This window comes from Psammomys obesus, unplaced genomic scaffold (genome assembly GCF_907164565.1).
Source record: "Psammomys obesus unplaced genomic scaffold, mPsaObe1.curated_primary_1811, whole genome shotgun sequence".
Taxonomy (NCBI): domain Eukaryota; kingdom Metazoa; phylum Chordata; class Mammalia; order Rodentia; family Muridae; genus Psammomys; species Psammomys obesus.
Genome location: NW_026594152.1, coordinates 1,509,179 through 1,528,733, shown reverse-complemented (window position 1 = coordinate 1,528,733; position 19,555 = coordinate 1,509,179). Strand labels below are relative to the sequence as shown.

Below are 19,555 nucleotides of genomic sequence, written 5' to 3'. Positions count from 1 at the left end.
AAGGAGGAGGAAAAGGAGGAGGAAAAGGAGGAGGAAAAGGAGGAGGAGGAGGAGGAGGAGGAGGAGGGAGGAGGAGGAGGAGGAGGAGGAGGAGGAGGAGGCGGCGGCGGCGGCAACTTACACAAAAGGCTCCTTTCTTCCACCGATGACCTTTTAGAGTTCGGTAGAGACGGCCAGCAGAAAATCCACCGAATACCCTGTTGTAGGAAAAGGCAGAATCCACAACAAGGAGTCCTATAAGTGGTGTGAAGCAGGCTTGTGGCAGCCCCTGGGAACACTCTCACAGACACCTACCCCATGAACATGAAGAGGAAGCAGGCAGTGGTCATGAGGGCTCCCCGGCTGGAGGGCGACAACATCCCAAGCATGGCCACAACTACAGAGAGAAGTAGAGGGCAGGGCAGGATCAGAGTGTCTGTGGGGCCTGAAGCTCCTCACAGGCTGCTGGACAAATGGAGCTATAAGACCTCCCCTTCTTTCTTGGCCTTTGTAATAGCACAGTTCTCTACAGAAGCCTGGATGTAGCTGGGGCTTGGGAGAGGAACAGCTGCTGGGCCTTGGAATGTAACCTGACTCTGAAGACGGAAGTTAGCCTCTCCATTTCTTAGACAAGGAAACTGAAGCCCAACAAGGCTAGGTGGTTACCCAGTCATAAAGCTGAGAGGCTGAGCATGAGCAATAAATTTAGGCAGACTATCTCCAGACCTGTCTGTAATTACTATATCTGAGTGAGTTTTTTTTCCTATATTAATGAAAAAAGTCCCGCTCTATGTGGTCGGACAGGTAAAAAACATGAGAGTTCATCTTAGCTTGGGCTATATATAAGATCTAGCCTTGAAGGAAAAAGAGGGGAGAAAGGAAGAGACCTGAGTCAGCCCTGGCCCTAGTAGTAAGTCTGGACCAGGTGCTTACTCTTATCTCAGAAAGAAGTTAGGCTCAGGGTAGTGATGTGTGCTTCCCTGGCCAAGTACTCATGATGGCTCCTATGTGAACAGAGCTGAAAACAGCTAAGACAATTACTACTGCCAGGGCTGGGTGTTGCTTGGCCTGCTTGTGGGAGATCAGGCAGAGAGGTGGCTGTGCCTCGGCTCAGGCCATGTTCCTCTGAGCCCCACCCCAGGCCACGTGGCCCACTCACAGATGACGATGAGGATCATGCAGAAGAGCTGGATGCCTGAGCCCAGCAGAGAGCTGAGGATCATGGGGTACTGAGGAGGCCTGAAGACATCCCCGTGCACAAGCTTCCACCCGGACTCCTCCATGGTGTCTTCCTGCAGCAAAGGGCAGAGACCAAGGCAGGCTTGTGAGGACAGGGAGGTTCCTGCAGGAAACACCCCTGCAGACCCCATCAAGCCAGCACCATTCTGCCACAAGCTTCTCAGAGCAACGCTCTATGGGGAACGAAGGCTGAGAACAGGGTGCCTGGAGCTGCAGGAAAAAAAAAACAACCTCCCTAATGCCACAAAAGTAGAGAATGGGAAATAATGGAAACATTAGCACACTAAATGTTAACTGAATAGTCCTTGGGTGGTGAGATTTTGAAGTGAACTATTTTTTCCTGGTCATATGTCATGAAATTCAAATGAATTTTAAAAAATATTTAGTATATAAAAAAATTTCAAGACACAGAAAAGGCCAAGTGTGGTAGTATATGCCTGTAGACTTAAGCACTCAAGAGTTCAAGGTTAGCCTGAGCAACACAAGAGACTGCTTCCGAACACATGTTCACCCAGACACATACTTTTCTATATGGTATAAAGATCTAAAAAGTAAAACGACCTATATACTTAAGAAATGCTTATACGCTAACAGAAAAAGATACAGTTGTTTTCTTTAGTCTTGTCTCTATGCTTATTCATTTATACATTTATCCATTTATATGAATGATGGTTTAAAAAATAGAGGGTCACACTGTGTACCTTGGTATTTTAAAGTGATGTATGATTTTTGAACATTTCCCCATGTTAATATTTTTTTCTTTTGGTTTTTTGAGACAGGGTCTCACTTTGTATGGAACCAGTATATCAGGCTGGCCTGGAGCACGCAGAGGTCTGCCTGCCTCCTGCGTGCTGGGGTTAAAGCTCACCATGATGGCTTTCATGCTGACCCTTCTAACAGCACTATTTTGTTCGGGTATGTATGTTCTTGTATCTACATGTGGAGGCCAGAGATCAACACTGAGTGTCTTCCTTGACTGCTTTCCACCTTATTTTTTTGAAACAAGGTCTCTCTCTGAAGCCCAGGGACCCATCCATAACTGCCCCTTCAGCACTGGGGTTCTAATGCCACTCCTAGCTTTACATGAGAACTGGGGATCCAAACTCAGGTCCTCATGTCTGTGAGGCAAATCAAGCACTTGACCCACTAAGCCATCTCCTAAGCCCACAATTAGTATTATTGAAATAAAAAGGTAAGAAAGATGTCTCATGTGGTATGTATACCTGTTGTCCAGTATTCGGAGGCTGAGGCAGAAGGATCTCCAGTTTGAAAGAGCCCAGGTAACATAGTGAGACCCTGCCTCAAAAAGAAAAGAAAAAAAAAAAAAAAATCTGTGCTATTTATCTGTTCCAAGATCACGTTTTTTTGTTTTTTTTTTTTTTCAATTCTTTTTCTTCTTCTCCTCCACCCCCACTCCTTGTTTTTTTTTGTTTTGTTTTTTAAGAGACAGGGTTTCTTTGTGTAGCCTTGGCTGTTCTGGAACTTACTCTGTAGATAGACCAGCATGGCCTCTGAGATCCAACTGCCTCTACCTCCCAGGTGCTGGGATTAAAGGTGCCACCACCACCCTGCTCCAAGACCACTTTCTTGTGAGTTTGAATCTGAATTTTGGGGGGCCTATTCCTGAAATATATATGTATATAAATTCACCCCAGGCATGTTCGCACACACCATAATGATGATGATGATAACATCCAAACAAATATCAAAACAGCATGTAATTATTGGCTATGTGTAGTTTCTTGTCTGTAAATATGCAAGAAATGTTTGTTATGTGAGAAATTTAGGATTTTTAAGTTCTTTGTGGTTTTGGTTGTTGGTGATGGTGATTTTTTTTTTCTTTGTTTTGGATCCTGGTTGACCTAGAATTCACTATGTGTATCAGGCTGACTTTGAACTCATACAGCTCCACCTGCCTCCACCTTCCAGGAATATGAATGACCATGCTGGGCCTTGCCGTCTCTGATACAGGGTCTTGCTATGGAGCCAAGTCATCTCAAATTAGAGATTCTCCTGCCTCAGCCCAGAGTGCTAGGATCACAGGGGTATAATATTATGCCTAGCTCTAGTTTTAGATTATTTTTTTAAGATTACACATGTTTACTTAATCATGTGCATGTGTGGGTGTGTGCGCAACGTGTAACGTGTAAGTGGAGTGTAGAGAGGATCTCCTGTGCTGTATGGGAGCATCAGCTGTCAATGAAAAGCTGATGGCCCATTAGCTGAGGCAGGAAATAGAAGGTGGGAATCCCAGCAGAGACAGACGAACTCTGGGATAAAGTCAGAGGCAGGAGATTCACCCTGGACTCTGAGGAAGATGGATGCATGAAAATGAGGAGACGTAGCTAGCCATATGGCACAGAATAGAATAAATGGGAAATATAAGTTATGATCTAGTTGGGGAATGAGTCAAGGCTTATGGCCTAGGCATTTATTCATAAATAATAGAGTCTGAGAGTTGTTATTTTGGAATCTGGGGCACAGAAGGAAAACTCGCAGTTACAGTGGATGTCAGAGAATAGTGTATGTGAGTCAGTTCTCTACTTCCACCATATGGGTCCCAGGGATCATGCTGTAAGGCTGGGTGGCAAGCACCCTTTCCCTGATACAATAGCTCAAAAGCTCTATTTAACATTTTTTAAATGACAAATTAACCAAGTTTTCTTTCTGTGACTATGTTTCCTTTTCCATGCCTTTGACATTTACTCTGTGAGCTCTCACACTTGTGTGCATGCACATGCACACAGGCCTGGCAGTTGGGGAGCCCTACTGTTAGCTTGTCCTCCCTCCAGTCCACCCCGCCCCAGCCAAGACCTCGTACAATGTCATCCTCCTTGTTGTAGTTGGCGATGTCCTTCCGCAGGGTCCGGATAATGATCATGCTGAGGATGCCTGCCAAGGACAGAGTCGGAGGGGTGAGTACTGCTAACAGAGCGGTCTAGCCTTGTGCCCTTTTCAACGGGGCTAGTCATGAGGCCGCCCAAACCCTTCCTACACAAGCAGAGCTCTACTCTAGCTGAGGAGGGGTTTGCAGAGAAGAGAAGGGAGCTGCTGGGATGGGAGAGATTGCCTTGGGATGCTGCTTTCTGTGGCAGGGAGGAGAGTCCCATGCCATTCCAATTACTGGAAACGCCCTCACTGACTGACTTCCACCCATGCATCAAGTGTCACCTGGGGTACCCTTATCTCTTAGTGTCCCTCAACACTTCAGGAAACACCCCCATCACTCTGCCTGACTTGTCCTATTCCCCCCCCCTCTGCTCTAGGGAGCAGAGTGGTGGTTCATGACCCTGAGCTCACTTTATGTTTGTAGGTTTAGTTCCTTTCTGTGGACTGGTGTTTGGGGAGGCAGCGAAAAAGCAGGAGTTGCTGCTACCTTTGCCTCATTCTACCTCTGTCAAACAGTCTCTCCACCTAGCGTCCTGCCAAGCTTTCCACAGTTTCCATGGCAGAACTGTGCTTCTGAAGGTTGAATGAATCAGTGACTATGCATGCTACACATCTGTTCTTCTCTAGCAAGCTCACCAGAGCAGAGACCAGTTCTTGTTCATTTTAGTATACATGAGGCCTAGCACAGGGCCACGGGAACTGCTTCTGAGCACACTTGGCCCTAACAACACCACAGAAACTCCCCTTAAGTAACATGATGCCTCAGACCCTTGCCTCTGCCTTCAGTTCTCAGAGCTCTCACCTGACAGGAAGAAGACCACCACGACAGAGTTGATGATAGAGAACCAGTGGATCTGCACATCACTCATGGTCAGGTAAGTGTCCCATCGAGAGGCCCATTTGATGTCACTTTCCTGTCAGGAGGAAGCAGAGTCAGGCCTCCTGCTGGACGGAGAATCCCAGCCCAGAGCAACCTTCTTCCCCTGGCCAGAGCAGGCATTTGTCTCACCTCCCAGTGCACAGAGTAGGTGAAGTACAGCTGATTCTCCTTAGTGGGGTCAATTTCTTGGGGTGAGGAGCTGGCACTCTCGGGTAGGGTACATGAACTCTTCCCATCTGTTTTGAGGTCTGTGAGAGACAGAGACCCAGTCTGCTCCCACAGTGACTGGTGCTACTTCCCCAGGCAGGGCTGCTCTGCAAGGGTCAAGGTCACCCCACCTTCAGGGTTGAGTGGGAGTTGGGAACACAATAAGTAACTGTGGCTTTTAAAGGTACACTCCCTGGAGAGTGTACCTTTCCCAAGAGCCTTCAGGAATAAAAAGCTATGTACATGGGGAGGGAGAGAGAGAAGGATATTACTCTAACTCCATCCATCCAAAAAGCAGTTGGCTTTCTATATTCAATCCAAATGTCCATTGACTCTTTTATCGTTCAATCAGGACCACTCAACATGCACAGAAGTGGCTCTTTCCGCTTGTTCATTCACTCAGTCATCTTTACTACTTTATTAATCCAACCATTCCTATGCCTTCCCCTTTCATTCACTCATTTGTTCACTGACATTAATCACTTCATCTAGCCAACTAACATACAATAAACACCAACCATGGGCCAGACACCATGCTGGCAAGAAAAGAACAGAGCGCAATCTTGAAGAGCCACTGAGAGTGGCTAAAAATCATCTGCAAATGCTGAGCTATGCTTGTGACATTCACAGGAGAGGCAGGATGGTGCCTACAGTCCAGGTTTCATGCTTTATGAGTTCTGCATGTGGAAATTCATGTTCCATAATTTTTTCAAAAAGCCAGAAAACCTCCACTGTGGACAAAAGGCTTAGAGTAGTGATCCATGCCTGTGATCCCAAAGGAAGGCTGGAGACAGAGCTGGGTGTAGAGCACTTGCCTAGAATATGTGAGGCCCTAGTTTTGATACCTAGCGTATGAAAAGAAACACAGAGGCAAGAGGGTCTATGTGTTCAAGGCCAGTTTGGGCTACAAGGTGAGACCCTGTTTTAAAAGGAAAACAAAAAGACAGGGTGTAATCCAGCACTCCAGAGGTAGAAGGCAGCAGACTTTTTTGAGTCTAAGAAATCCTATTGTGGCCCATCAAGACTGGACTGGGTCTTAAATTCCTGGCCTACTGTTGACTCTGGGCAATTTTAGCCTGGCCCATCACTGACACAGATGGAGACAAAAGTAACCTGAAACCGCTTCCCAATGGCTTCGCCTACACTTTGATCCCGCGTTCTTCTCCAGGCTGGCTGGTTCTTGGAAAGAGGCTCAACAAAACGTCACTCTGCTTCTTGGTCTTGGTCAAGTCGCCACCCTCTTGAGCCTCATCTCTAACTACCTCTAATCTCTCAGAGATGTTGGGAGAAACCCAGCCCACCAGACAACTGGTACAAGTCTCCCTCATTCCCAACCTGCTCTGCTGGGTACAGTGGCCTTCTTGGGATGAACCCATGTGCCATATCTGGCCTGCCAGCTAGTAAAGAGGTGAGAACATGAGAGGAAGCTATGTGTGGAAGCCCAGGCCCATCCAGCCCTGCCCTCTGGTGATACCTCCCCACTCACCCTCCAGCCTGATGCTCTGGGGAATCACCTCGAAGCGCACGACACGGTATGTGTGCTCCTGATCCTCTTCCATGTCTTCCCGGTGGTAATAAAGGATGAAGGAGAGGTGATTGTGCAGGTAGACCTAAAACAGAGCAACAGAGAATCTGAAACAGACAGCAGCCCCAGCCACAAAGTTGCTCAGGGAGCCCACCGCAAGCACTGGATCCTTCTTCTGTCCAGGGTCCCCGCCTGTATCAGCCTTCTGAACACAGCGCTCTGTTCATATTGCGCCCTTGCTCAGATTCCCACTATGGCTTCCTGAGGCTTATCAGATAAAACCCACGTTTCCTTGGCCTGGCTGTCACTGTCTTTATTTTTTTATTAAGACAGCATACAAAATAATGGTTTCATTATGGCATTTTCAAACATATTCTGTTGTTGCCTTGTTCACCTGGGCTCTCCACAAGAAGTCTTTACCTTGCATCTCTGTCATAGCATCATGACAACTGGGATGCTTTCCTTCCTCTACTCCTTTCAGCTTAGCTCTTTTCTAAGTCTCTTCCCTCCATGACAACCCAAATGCACAACAGCTCCCTGGCTAGCGGAAGGCAACTGGGAGTCAAGACGCAGGGCCTTACACAACCAATTCTCTCCAAAGGCCACTGAGGACAGGGACTATGCCACAAAGGATGTCAGCCTTTTCCCTGAGAAAAGCAGATGAAGAGAACACAGTTATAGCCTATGTCATTACTAGCTTACTCCTACGAGCTGTGTTGTGAAGTGTCCACACAGAGTGATTTTCCAAACCACACAGGTGAGTATCATTACTGTGTTTACAGATACTCAAACACTGGACCAAGGACACTCAGATCACTGCAAATGGTAGAGGCAGGATCCAGCCAGGAAGCCTAGGGCATGTTCTTGATCATCATATGGTTTTTCTCTCCTACACACTTTAGAAGTTCCAGGTTCCTTTTAATCTTATAGAAATAGAATCTAACATTGTAGTGACTATACCTTGATCTCCTTGTAGCGTGTGCTGGAGCCAGCCAAAAGTCACAGGATTTTCACAGGCTATCTACCATAATGGCTTTGGCAGAAATGTGCCCTGACCTCCATTTTTTTTTTTTTTAAGTATTTTATTTATGTGTGTGGGTACATGTCACAGCACATGTAGTGGTCAGAGGACAAGCTTGTGGGAGTCAGCTCTCTCCTTCCACCTCCTGGGTACTGGGAATTGAACTCAACAGGCTTGGGAACGAGCCCCTTTATTTGCTGTGCTATCTCACCAGCCTGCTAACCCCATTGTTTCCTGTGCTGCTAGCCAAGAGCTGAGTATATTCCCATTCCTTGTGACCCCAAGTATTTGTAACTTGTGAGGTGTGCCTACCCAGCCCTCCAGCCATACCAGATACTCTACCTTATTGACATCTGTGAAGCCAAGTCGGTAGCCATGTTCAAACTGCACATCTTTTTCTTTCTTCTTGTCATCACTGTCACGGTTGCTGGAGTACAGCTCTAGCCGGGTGGCCACAGGCAGGTTGTCAGCAATGCTAGAAACCCAAGGCCTCACTCAGTCTCTCGGAACCACACTCCCACCAGGCCCTCCCTGAGCTAAGCTGGCAAGCTGGGAGCAGCAGAAACTTACAGGTGGACGTAGTACTCTTCTGTGATGCGCTCGGCCACCAGCCGGCTCTGCTCCACTGACAGCGTCACTGGCTTGTTGGACTGGCTGCATAGAACTTCACACTTCTTCTCACTGTTCATGAGAACCTGGAAAGGGGTGTTGACAATCCGGTCCCCTCTCAGCACCTCTCCTGCCGTAAGAGAGACAGATGGAGCTCAGAGCTTCAGCCCTGTGATGGTCAGCAGTCATGGGGCTGCAGACGGGTGTACAAAATGGAGCTCCAAGGATGTCAACAGTGCCACTAGCAGTCAGGCTCCACCTCACTACCCTTCCTACTTTGTGTTCTATTGCTGGTAGATGCCCTACATCCTCCCATGCCTCTAGAGCCTGGGTGGCTTCCCATACCTTGCATGTCATCCCAATCCCATGCTCTTGGCTTCAAGCCTGGCTACCTTCCTGGCCTGGAACTGCAGGTAATGTCTTCCCGTCTCTGTTGGAACTCCTCATGAGCGTCTTTGTTTTCTGAACAAAGATCATGTGGTGTGTGGTCCACCCTAAGGCCAGCCCTAACCCATCTCTTACCCATCTCCCCAACTCACGCAGGTCACTCCCAAGCACTGGGCTATGCCACCATACAGGTAATCTCAAAGTCGCCACCCCCAAGCAGCCTCTGCCTGTCTAAACTAATCTCCATCTCTTCGCCTGGTTAATACCACCCCTCATTTAGTGCTGTGTCAAGCACTACTAGTTCACTGAGACTTCCCTAGAGCTATCCCCACAAGAGCAGTTGCACAGGACATTTTTCACTTTGCTGATTACTTAATCAGTCTATTTTCACACTAGAACTTAGGGTCGTAAGTTCCACAAATATGCCTATTCAACGCTGTATCTGCAGGCCTGGCACATAGCCAGTTCCCAGTACATATTGGTGAATGAATGAGTAAGTGAGTAGATAAGGCGTTTTGAGTGTATCAAGTAGATCCACTGGCATATGTTAGGCCAAATACATGTGGAGGTGGTAGTCCCGCCTGTTGTCATGGTGTGTCTCCTTCAGCCTGTCCCAGTTTCATATCATTACTGTCGAACTAATGAGCAGCTCAGAGTGAAAACACAGTTGGGCTTAGTTGACGCTTCCCAGCTGCTCAGTGCCTGTGAGTGTAACATTTGGCATCAGGTTACTCGGGGGAAACAGGCACAGGATGCCAGTACATTAAGTTTTGGCTTAGAGAGCTCCCTGATAGTAGGGGAGTCAGACCTACACATACATACTGCAAAGTAATGTCACTGACACAGAAGAGCTGCACAGAGATAGGAAAGGTTTGGTAGGAGGCTAGCCTGGCTACAGAGGTGATGCCAATGATGCAAATGGTGTTCTTTGTTGCCTGCCTACTCTGTGCCTGGGAGTGGATTAACCCCTCAGTTCTCAGTGTATCTGTAGGGAGAATACAACTGCTATCTCATTTTCTGGAGAAGGATATTAAAGCTCAGTAAAGTGATGTCCCAGGACTAAGCTCATAAATGTCAGGCAGGGTGCAATAGCAAGCACCCAGGAGTCAGAATATTCTGTTCACTATACAGAGCTGTTTCTGTACACAGGGGAAACAGGGCCGTGACAAGCTCCAGGATGACAGGGTCAGCAAAGGCTGCTTGGGGGTGGCAACTTTGAGATTACCCGTGTGCTGGCAAAGCAGAGTGCTTGGGTGAGTTGGGGAGATGGCTAAGAGATGGGTTGGGGCTGGCCTTAGGGTGGACCAACACACGTTTCTGATCTTTGTCCAGAAAGCAAAGAAGTTCTTGAGGGGTTCCAGCAGGGATGGGGAAGATATTACCTCCTGCAGCTATGGAACGATCACTCTGGCTGTTCTGCGAAGGATGTAGGAAGCTGGCTGCAGTGATGGCACCAGTCATGAAGTGAGGACAAACACAGGAAGAGAATCTATGAGGACGCCATCATCACAGCACACAGACTCAAGACCAGTGAAGGTGGTAAAACTGTGTGAATCAGCTGCTCACCGGATACTAGGGATGAGGAAAGAGTGGTGGTTGCTGAAAAGATGCTCAGGTTTCCATGACCAAGTTCCGTGAGTGGTCAATAGGAAAGGTCAGGTAGTTGGATGCTATGACTTGTTGCATTACTTACTTACAGAGGTAAGTGCAAAGTGGCAGAGCCACAAACTCTACCAATTAGAGACAGCATGTAGCCATGCAAGGTAGCAACCCTGGTAGGTGAGCATGGGAGAGGCTATCCAGGAGAGGAAAAGGAAGAGAGTGAAGAAGGTAAAGGCCTCTATTGCTCAGCTGATATCAGATGCCTACAGTGTACATGAGCCTGCAAGTCTGGGATCCACGGTGAATGGAGAGTGAGGGCATCAACAGGACATCCGCACAGTCCATGGCTGAAGTAGCATTTTATAGACAACTAGAACTAGAGCGAGGGTAGCTTGCTATGATCTCTGGGGTAAGCTCTTTCCTTGCACCATGTCTTATTGTTCATTTCTTTGCAGTCAATAAGGAGCTGACTCAAAGACAGGAGGTCATAAACCAAGTAAGGCTGCAACTCTTCTGAAATCTAGAAATTAAACTGAATTAAGAAAGAAGATACCAGCCGGATGGTGGGGGCACATGGCTTTAATCCCAGCAGTCAGGAGGCAGAGGCAGGCGATCTCTGTGAGTTTGAGGCCAGCCTGGTCTACAGAGTGCATTCCACGGCAGGGATACACAGAAAAACCCTGTCTTGGAAGAACAAAACAAAACAAAACAAAACAAAACAAAAAAGATATCTTGGTCTAGCATGGCTCATTTCTGAATATCTCTCTGTCTCTTCTGAGATTTTGAGACAGAGTTTCATTATGTCTCCTTGGCTGACTCCTAGAGATCCACCTGTTTCTGCCTCCAGAGTGCTGTCACTAATCCCTTTTTTTGAAACAGGGTCTCACTATGCACCCAGGTTGGCTTTAAACACCTAAGCTCAAGCTGTCCTCCTGCTAAGCCTAAGTAATCAGGACAAGCCTGTGTCACCTCCTTTTAAAAATGAGCCAGAAGCAATGATGTGACTAATACACGCCATTTTTTAAAAGAGAACCTATTCTCAAAGGCTAGGGTGGAGTTCAGTGTAGAGCACTTGCCCAGCAAACCCAAGGCCCTCGGTTTGATCCCCAGCATCTTCCTGGTATGTCTCAGAGGTTAACAACTGTTGCACAATCATGACGGTTGGAATTCAGATCCCAGCATTCAGGAAGCTGAAGCAAGAGGATCAGGACAGTCTGGGCAATGAATAACATGGCAGATTCCAGGCCAGGTTGCAAGGAAGAGATCGTGGCTCAAAACACCACACAGAGGGGCTGAAGAGATGGCTCTGTAGAAAACAGCACTTACTACCCAATCATGAGACTTAGACTTCACATCTCAGCACCCTTGTAACAAGCCAGCTATGACACAAAATGCCTATAACGCCAGTATCTCTTCTGGCCTCCAAGCGTATTCACTTGCATATGCACTCTTTCTTGCACACGCACACGAGCATACACAAGCATGCACCCCCCCCCCCCCCCAGACCTTTAAACAATGGCAACAACAACAACAACCCAAACCCTTCCTGAGACATAAGAAAAAAAATCTGCTGAGGCCCCTGAGGTCCCAGGATTGTGTCTGCTTTCTTCTCCAGATGTAATACAGAGACAGGCAGAGAGGAAGCATGAGTAACTACCCTGAAGCAGTACCTCCAACTGGAGATTTAACCTAGAATCATGGCCACTATTTATAGACAGCTTGTGCCAGACATTATGCAGGGTGCTTCACACACTTTCTGAGTGAGTCTTACTCAGCCTAGCAAAAATGTCAAAGCAGAGGTAATAACTCTTTTCTGGTTTTTTGAGGCAGGGTCTCTCTGTGTAGCCCTGGAAGTCCTGGAACTTGCTCTGTAGACCAGGCTGGCCTCAAACTCATGCTAGGATTAAAGGTGTGTGCCACCATGCCTGGCCTTTTCTTTCCTTTTTTACATTTCTTTTATTTGGGGGGAATTTCATATACAAATACTATATTTACATCAACCCTGTATTAAAGGCAGAGCAATGATCTGGGAAGATGGCACAATGGGTAAAGTGCTTGCCACGCAAGTAATCTTGAATTTAGTGTCTCAGCATCCATGTAAATACTGGGTGGACGTGGTGGCCTGTTTGTGATCCCAGCACTGGGACACAGAGATAGGGCATCCCCAGAGCAACCTGGATAGCTAGACTAGTCAAATCTGTGAACTTTAGGTTCAAGCAAGAGACCATGTATCAATAAATATTATGGAGAGCAACCCATAAGACAACCTGATGTCATCCTCTGGCCTACACCAAAAGCAGGCAGGATCAGAGCAAGCAACAGAAGCCAGCAGAAAAGAAAGGGATACCTAGAAAGCAACGTAGAGCTGCTGTGGTCAGAAGCTGACTGCTCTAGCTCTGAAAACTTAAGCCCAGGTTAGCTACTACCTATCAATATAACCAAAGGCAAGTCAATCTACAAAATACACACACATCCACACAAAATCACTACCCGCAGGGCCATAATGAGTCAATGAGCTAACATGCACATAAACTCTGTACAAAAGTGTCTAGCACGCAGCAAGCGTTAGGTAAGGACCACGGCCACCACTACTCTGAAAACCATGCCAGGTTCCCTTGTGAAAGAGGCTGACGCAGCACAAGAGCTTACCCAGATTCTCTGCCTTGTAGGTTATCTTTCTGGGCTGGCAGAAGGGCAATGAGTAGTACTCGTAAGGAAGCTGGGTTCTAGAGCTGGTAAGCTTCACAGCCTGCAGGAAGGAGAGAAGCTGTTATTCCTCAACCCACCAGGAACAAGGCTGTTCCAAGAGTTCCCCTCGGCACTCACATCTTCCGCACACGCAGCACTATCACCCAACAGGCAATTCCACTGCAGGCGCCAGGACTACAGCACAGAAATCCTATACTGCTCACAACTTAGGATTCTGCTGTAGACAGCACCGTAGAAGTGGTTTAAACCCACAGTGACACCCAAAATTCACTGAGTCTTCAACATGCGGCTACCCGTCAAGATAATGACATGTGAGTGGTCTTCCAAAGGAAGCTTTAGGGACAAAGAGGTCTGTGCTTCACTTGCCACCATGGTAGCACTTTCACTTCAGTTCTCTGAGCCTATAGCTCTTCTGCCACAGGCTTTCACCTTGCCATTTCTCTCCTCTGCGCTCATCTGAAGGATCCTCCTTTATAGGCCTTGGCTAAAATCCTCCTTGCCCATGAGCCCTTTCCTAACCACTGTATGTAAATAAACTTCCCACCATTCCATTTCAACTCCCTCAGCTTCCTTCAGAGCATGTCACACAAAAATATAATTATTGGCCAGGCGGTAGTGACATACTCCTTTAGTCCCAACAGTCAGGAGGCAGAGGCAGGTGTATCTCTGTGAGTTTGAGGCAGCCTGGTCTATAGAGCAAGTTCCAGAACAGCAAGGGTTACACAGGGAAACTTGTCTTGAAAATAAGTAATAAGTAAGTATGGTTATTGTATACCAAGTTTCAATTTCTTTATTTTCCTTCTTCTTTGAAACAGTGTCATATTTCGAAGCTCAGGCTGCCCTTGATTTCACAATCCTTAGCTTCTCAGTGTAAGCCACCACCCATGGTATTTCCTAGTTCTTATCAGTTTTTCCCACTTAGAGCATAGCACAGTAGATGTTCATTTAATGTCTGCTAAATGAGCATAGAGGAAAAACATGAAAAAAATTAAACCCTCTACAATGGGGAAACTGAGCAACCACGATATACTCAAGACTGAGACAGGATGATAGTCAACTCAAGTTAGAGCAAGACCAAGAAGGAAAAAAGAAAAGAAAAGAAGAGGACAAGAAAAAAAAGAAAAAAGGAGAGAGGGAAGAAGGAAGGAAAGAGAAGGGAGGAAAAGATAGGAACAGAGGCAGAGACAGCCTAGGGATGTGGCTGAGCTGGCGGGTGCCTGACTAGCATCTGCAAAGCCACAGGATCAATCCCTAACACCATATAAAACGGGCGAAGTGGACGTGCCTCTAGTGCTGGGACTCAGGAGGCAAATGCAGGAAAACCAGAAGTTCAAGGTTATTATTAGCTACAAGCCAGACATAGTAGTGAAAGGGATCAAACCCGGGGCTTTGTGGGTAAAGTGGCTTGCCAAGCCTGGTAACCTGAGTTTGATCCACATATAATGGTGGAAGGGGAAAAACAACTGCACAAAGATGTACTGTGACCTCTACACCCATGCTGTGGCTCAGCCTCACCCCCACATACATTACTGTATGTGCACATACATAATAACAAAAATTGTAAAGAAAGTTCAAGGCCATCTTTGACTACCCAATAAGGTTGAGCTCAGGCTGGACTACAATGACAAACAAACAAACAAGACGGGAGGGCCGCTGAGATGATAAAGGCACGTTTATCGTCAGGCCTGACAACTTGAGCTCCTATCCCACAGATCCACATGGTAGGAGCACAGGAACAACTGCTCTAGTTGTCCTGTCCTCCACACCCAAACCTACTCTCTCTCTCTTTCTCTCTCTCTCTCTCTCTCTCTCACACACACACATAAATAAATGAATAAATAATAAATAAATAAGTAAATAAAGTGTAATAAAAAAATCTCTGAAGTGGGGCAGTGGTAGTGCACATCTTTAAGCTCAGCACTTGGGGACTGAGGTAGGTGGATCTCTGTAATCAGAATTTTGGTTTCTTTAAAAACCGAGTAATATTATGTGAATGTTTTTGTTTTAATCCCAGGTGTGAGTTATGGGGCTGCTTCAGATTGTCCACAGCACCTAACTATGGTTTGTCTTGTATCTAGGAGGGGTGTGATTTTTGCCAGCTGCAGATAGTTTACATTTAAACTGTTGGGGACTCTTGAGAGGGTAGAATGAGAGGGCTCCAAGAAAGTCTGTGGCAGCTGCTGCTGGTTCCTGCTGCTGCGACCGCTATTGCTGGCTAGAGACATTCGGTGACTACAGAAACTGGACTTGCCCCCAGGAACTCTTGACACTCCTAATCAGCAGGAAATAGTCTAAAGAAGTCTCTGCTCTCTTTCCCCTCTAATCTTCTTTTTCTCCTACCTAGTGTTAAGGAATTGGAAGGATTAGGGTAGAATATAGTTTGGAAGGGTGGTAGATATATGAACCTAATAAAGTAACCAAAAAGTTATACCAAAAGGTCTCTATGAGTTTAAGGCCAGCCAGGTCTATAGAATGAGTTCCAGGATAGCCAAGGCTACACAGAGAAACCCTGTCTTAAAAAAACGAAACAAAACAAAAAGCAAAAGAATAACAATAAAAAAAAAAAACCCTTTAAATATGAAGGAAATTATACTGAGGAACTACCTGCTATTCCTCATATACCATTTAAAATTATAAATAATTTTTGACTTCTAGAATAGGGCTACAACCCTTACTTAAAATTCTCACTCTGGAATTAGAAATTTGAGGGACTGAACAGGCAGCATGCTATACATGCCATGGGGTTGTGTCACAAACAACCACTGGGTCTGGAATAATATCTCATATTTCATAACCACTTGCAGAGAAATGCAAACATATTGATACTAAGTGAGATACATAAAGAAAGTAAACAGCACGTCAGTCTGAAGTTAGCTCTTGCCTCTAGGGGCCCTAGGAAACCTTGGATTTTGGAACTTTTGGGATGCCAGCCTCAAGATACTAAGGACCTAGATTATGCATGTAATATAAACTAGTGTAGAGGCACGGACTATAATTCCAGAAGTTTGGAGGTGAATGAAAAATGATCCTCAGCTATCCAATGTTCAAGGCCAATCTAAGCTGTATGAGACCCTGTCATAAAACCAAACCAATCAACCAACACACATTATGAATTACTTAAGGAAAAACTGTCCCCAAATTCATGGCTGCTAATTCTTGATTTCTGGCGTTCTTACGCTGGGCCATGGGAGTGGGGTGCAGGCATGCCCACACTCTTACATTACAAAGAGGTGTATTCCAGCTTAATGCTCGTCTGCCAGCTCAGGAGTCCTCCCTCACTGCAGTCTGACAGGGCTAGAGCCCAGACACCACTGGACCTCTGTACCACAAGCTTTGTTCTGAGCTCTGGACAAAGGCCAAAAGTGAGAAAAAGGCACAGCCGTGGGAAACCTGGCATTCCAAAAGCTCGAAAACCCAACTTTCCTAAGGGCCCTGGAGTCAAGAGTTGACATGATGCCATTTATTCACTTCATGTATGTCACCTGGTGTCAATGCTTGCATTTCTCCACATATGACACGTTGGCTTGTTTCTTGGCTGCATTAGTTTCCATATCTATGAAACATACAGAAAATCTGTGAACCAGAATTTCCCTCAGACGATTCTTGGGGGTATGCTGAGCTAAGCAGAGCCCAATGCATGGCATGTAAAAACCCTCAGTAAATATTACTTTAATGTTTTCCCTGCAAGGTGTAAGGAAGAGAGCTATAGACAATACAGACATTTGAACAGCTGCTGTGTATTATTCAAAAGCTAGTAATGAAAGGAGGATGGAGCAGATGAGAAAAGGAGGCGGAGAAGCCCCAGAAAAAAGTGGAGTAACACAGAGCTGGGTGGGATGGCATGTGACACACTTCGTAGTAAAAGTGAGCGAGGACACTGAGACTGGGAGGCACAGAGGAAGCAATGAAGAGGTAGAACTACAGACAGCCTTACATACGGAGTCAACCCTTTTCTGCCCAGGGGAGCTGGCCCTCATCTGTGTTCTCTACACCTCCAGGACGGACACAAACAGCTCAGCACAGTCCTCTAGCCAGGCTGCTAGGCATAGGTGCTCCTATGAGTCAAGCACTCACTCACCTTGATCTCTACTGGGTCGTTTTGGTGGAAGTTGATTGGTGCGACTCCAGGGACATAGAAGGTGCTTGTTTTACACGTGAGACAGAGAAGCAGCAGGAACCTTAGCCACCAAACCTGCTGGGGAAAGAAACTGCAGTTGGAATGGGGAGAGAAGTGACATTTCCTTCAGGACACATCAAGTGGGAACCTTCAAGTGTGCTTGCACTGGCCATTAGCACCTCTGTTCTGGGAAGCCTGAGGCCCAGAATGCCTTCCCAGAATGCTACAGGGCACAAGACTCTGCACTTCCAGAAATGCGCAACAGGATAGGTCAAACAATGACTGTCTGGAAAGAGAAGACTTGGCACCTTTGCCAGTCTAAGATATTAAAATGCCACTTTGTGCTCTCATATGGTGGGTGGATTACAAACTGAGGCATTTCTGGATGGCAACTTGGTTCCTATTTCCCAGAGTCCCCAACAGTCCAATTTCAGAGATGTTTTAAAATTAAAAGTCGTCTGGAAGAGTGTGAGCCCACTTAACTCCTAAACCATTTCTTCAGCCCTTGGTCTCTGTTTCCAGACATGGTAAGAAAGATATAGCAACTCCACAACAATGTACAAGGAAGGGCATTTACCAGAATGGAAAATGGAGTGATACTATTTTTTTCCTTCTTCTGGGTATCTGTTCTTTCTAATGTTTTGCATAGAATTATATATTTATATCACTTTAGGAAAACAATTAGCCAGGTGTGATAATGTACACCTATAATCATAGTAGTACTTAGCAATTAGAGGCAGGAAGATCCCAAATTTCACGCCAGCCTGCAGTGCAGGAGAGGTATGAGGGTGTGGTGGCACGTGCCTTTAATCCTGGCATTCAAGAGGCAGAGCCAGGCAATCTTTGTGAATTCAAAACTGCTCTGGTCTATATAGCAAGGTCCAAGATAGCCCAGGCTAAATAAAAAAATCCCTGCCTCACCCACGCATCCCCCAAACAAAGCAAAACAAACCCTATCAACGCTAAGGTCTCATACAGATTATTATAGTTGTTGTTATTTTGTGCCAGGGTCTCACTGGATAACTGTGGCTGGCCTGGAACTTAGTAGGTAGACTGGGCTGGACTCAAGCTTATAGCTATCTGTCTGTGTGCTGGGACTAAATGTGTGTACCACAACCCTAGCTTCAACCAGATTATGGATCATCCTCAATTTCTAGAAGTTGGATTCTAGTTTCAGTATGTTTAAAGGGTCTCTATGAGCTCACAACTCAAAGTGAGATCTGTAGAGAGCAGCGGCAGCAGCACTTTCTGGAATCTTGTCAGGTGCAGATACTCACTCAGGTTATGCTCTGGCAATCAGAGTGCACACTTTCACAAGTTGCTAAAGGCTCAGCATACAGGTCAACCTAGCATTTCGGATGATGAAATACTCCTGAGAGGGCAGGGGAGTTGTGTTCTAGAGTCAACATCTCTGGGAAGGAGGAAGTATGGGCTTCTAATTCTCTCTGGCCAGGTTTAAAAGTCTACCCTGATGATCAACAGGGAGGTGGCTGCCATATACAAAAAAAGCTATTAATTTTGGGGCCCTCAAATATGGGTGGGGCAATGACTCCTACTCCTCAGCTATGCAATCTGGCCCATCAACATTGCTGTGTCCTTGTTCATTACAAAGGATTCATGTAGTGGAAGTGGGGTTGAAACCAGAAAGTACGTGAAACCGTTTACTGACCTCTAAGTCACTAACTACTATTACTGTTGTTATTATTATTATATAGGTGTTTGCTTGTATATATTTCTGTGCACCATATACCTGCCTGATGCCAGAGAAGGCCATTAGAGTCGGATCCCCTAGAAATGGAGTTACAGACAGTTGTGACTCCACATGTGAATGCCAGAAAATGAACCACAGTTCTTTGGAAGAGAAGCCAGTGCTCTAAGCTGCTGAGCTATCTCTCTAGTGTCTGTGGGTGGGGGTGTTTATATGTACATGTGTGTACATGTGTATCCATGTGTACCATTGGTGTCTTCCCAACTGCTCCCCACCTTTTCTTTGAAACAAGATCTCTCAGTGAACCTGAAGCTCACAGACTGAGCTAGACTAGCTCAGGTATACACTGCTGTACCTGCTCACTTTTTGTGTGGTGCTAGGGATCTGAACTCAAGGTCCTCATGATTGTCTGCCGAGTATTTTACTGACTGAACCAGCTCTCTAGCCCCAAGCCACTACTCTTACATGTAAGGCTAACTGACCACTATTCCTACTAACGTAAAGAAAATGTGTTCTGAATTTTCCCTCCTAAGAAGCCTGACCCAGACCTTTTAGCCTTATCTGATTTGAGATTTGAAGTACAGGATTACAATCTTCAAAGTTTATCAAGCCAATTAAATCTAAGAAGTTACTTTAGTTCCTATTTAGAAACAGAACCTTCAGACTTAACTGAGAAACACTAC

General features: G+C 46.1%; 1 protein-coding gene across 2 annotated transcripts in view; it reads right to left on the bottom strand.

The window, feature by feature from the left end:
• Positions 1-19,555, bottom strand: part of Tm9sf4 (transmembrane 9 superfamily member 4) — a 47,506-nt gene that overhangs the window by 12,888 nt on the left and 15,063 nt on the right. The window contains exons 2-12 of one of the 2 annotated variants that reach the window (XM_055618015.1): positions 17,126-17,242; positions 12,988-13,087; positions 8,311-8,479; positions 8,083-8,215; positions 6,681-6,804; positions 5,117-5,235; positions 4,910-5,021; positions 4,040-4,110; positions 1,139-1,271; positions 295-376; positions 122-197 (exon numbers count right to left, since the gene is read on the bottom strand). In XM_055618015.1, the coding sequence (XP_055473990.1) occupies positions 122-197; positions 295-376; positions 1,139-1,271; positions 4,040-4,110; positions 4,910-5,021; positions 5,117-5,235; positions 6,681-6,804; positions 8,083-8,215; positions 8,311-8,479; positions 12,988-13,087; positions 17,126-17,242 (1,236 nt within the window). The remainder of the gene's footprint in view (positions 1-121; positions 198-294; positions 377-1,138; positions 1,272-4,039; positions 4,111-4,909; positions 5,022-5,116; positions 5,236-6,680; positions 6,805-8,082; positions 8,216-8,310; positions 8,480-12,987; positions 13,088-17,125; positions 17,243-19,555) is intronic. The other variant, XM_055618016.1, reaches the window with a different exon arrangement.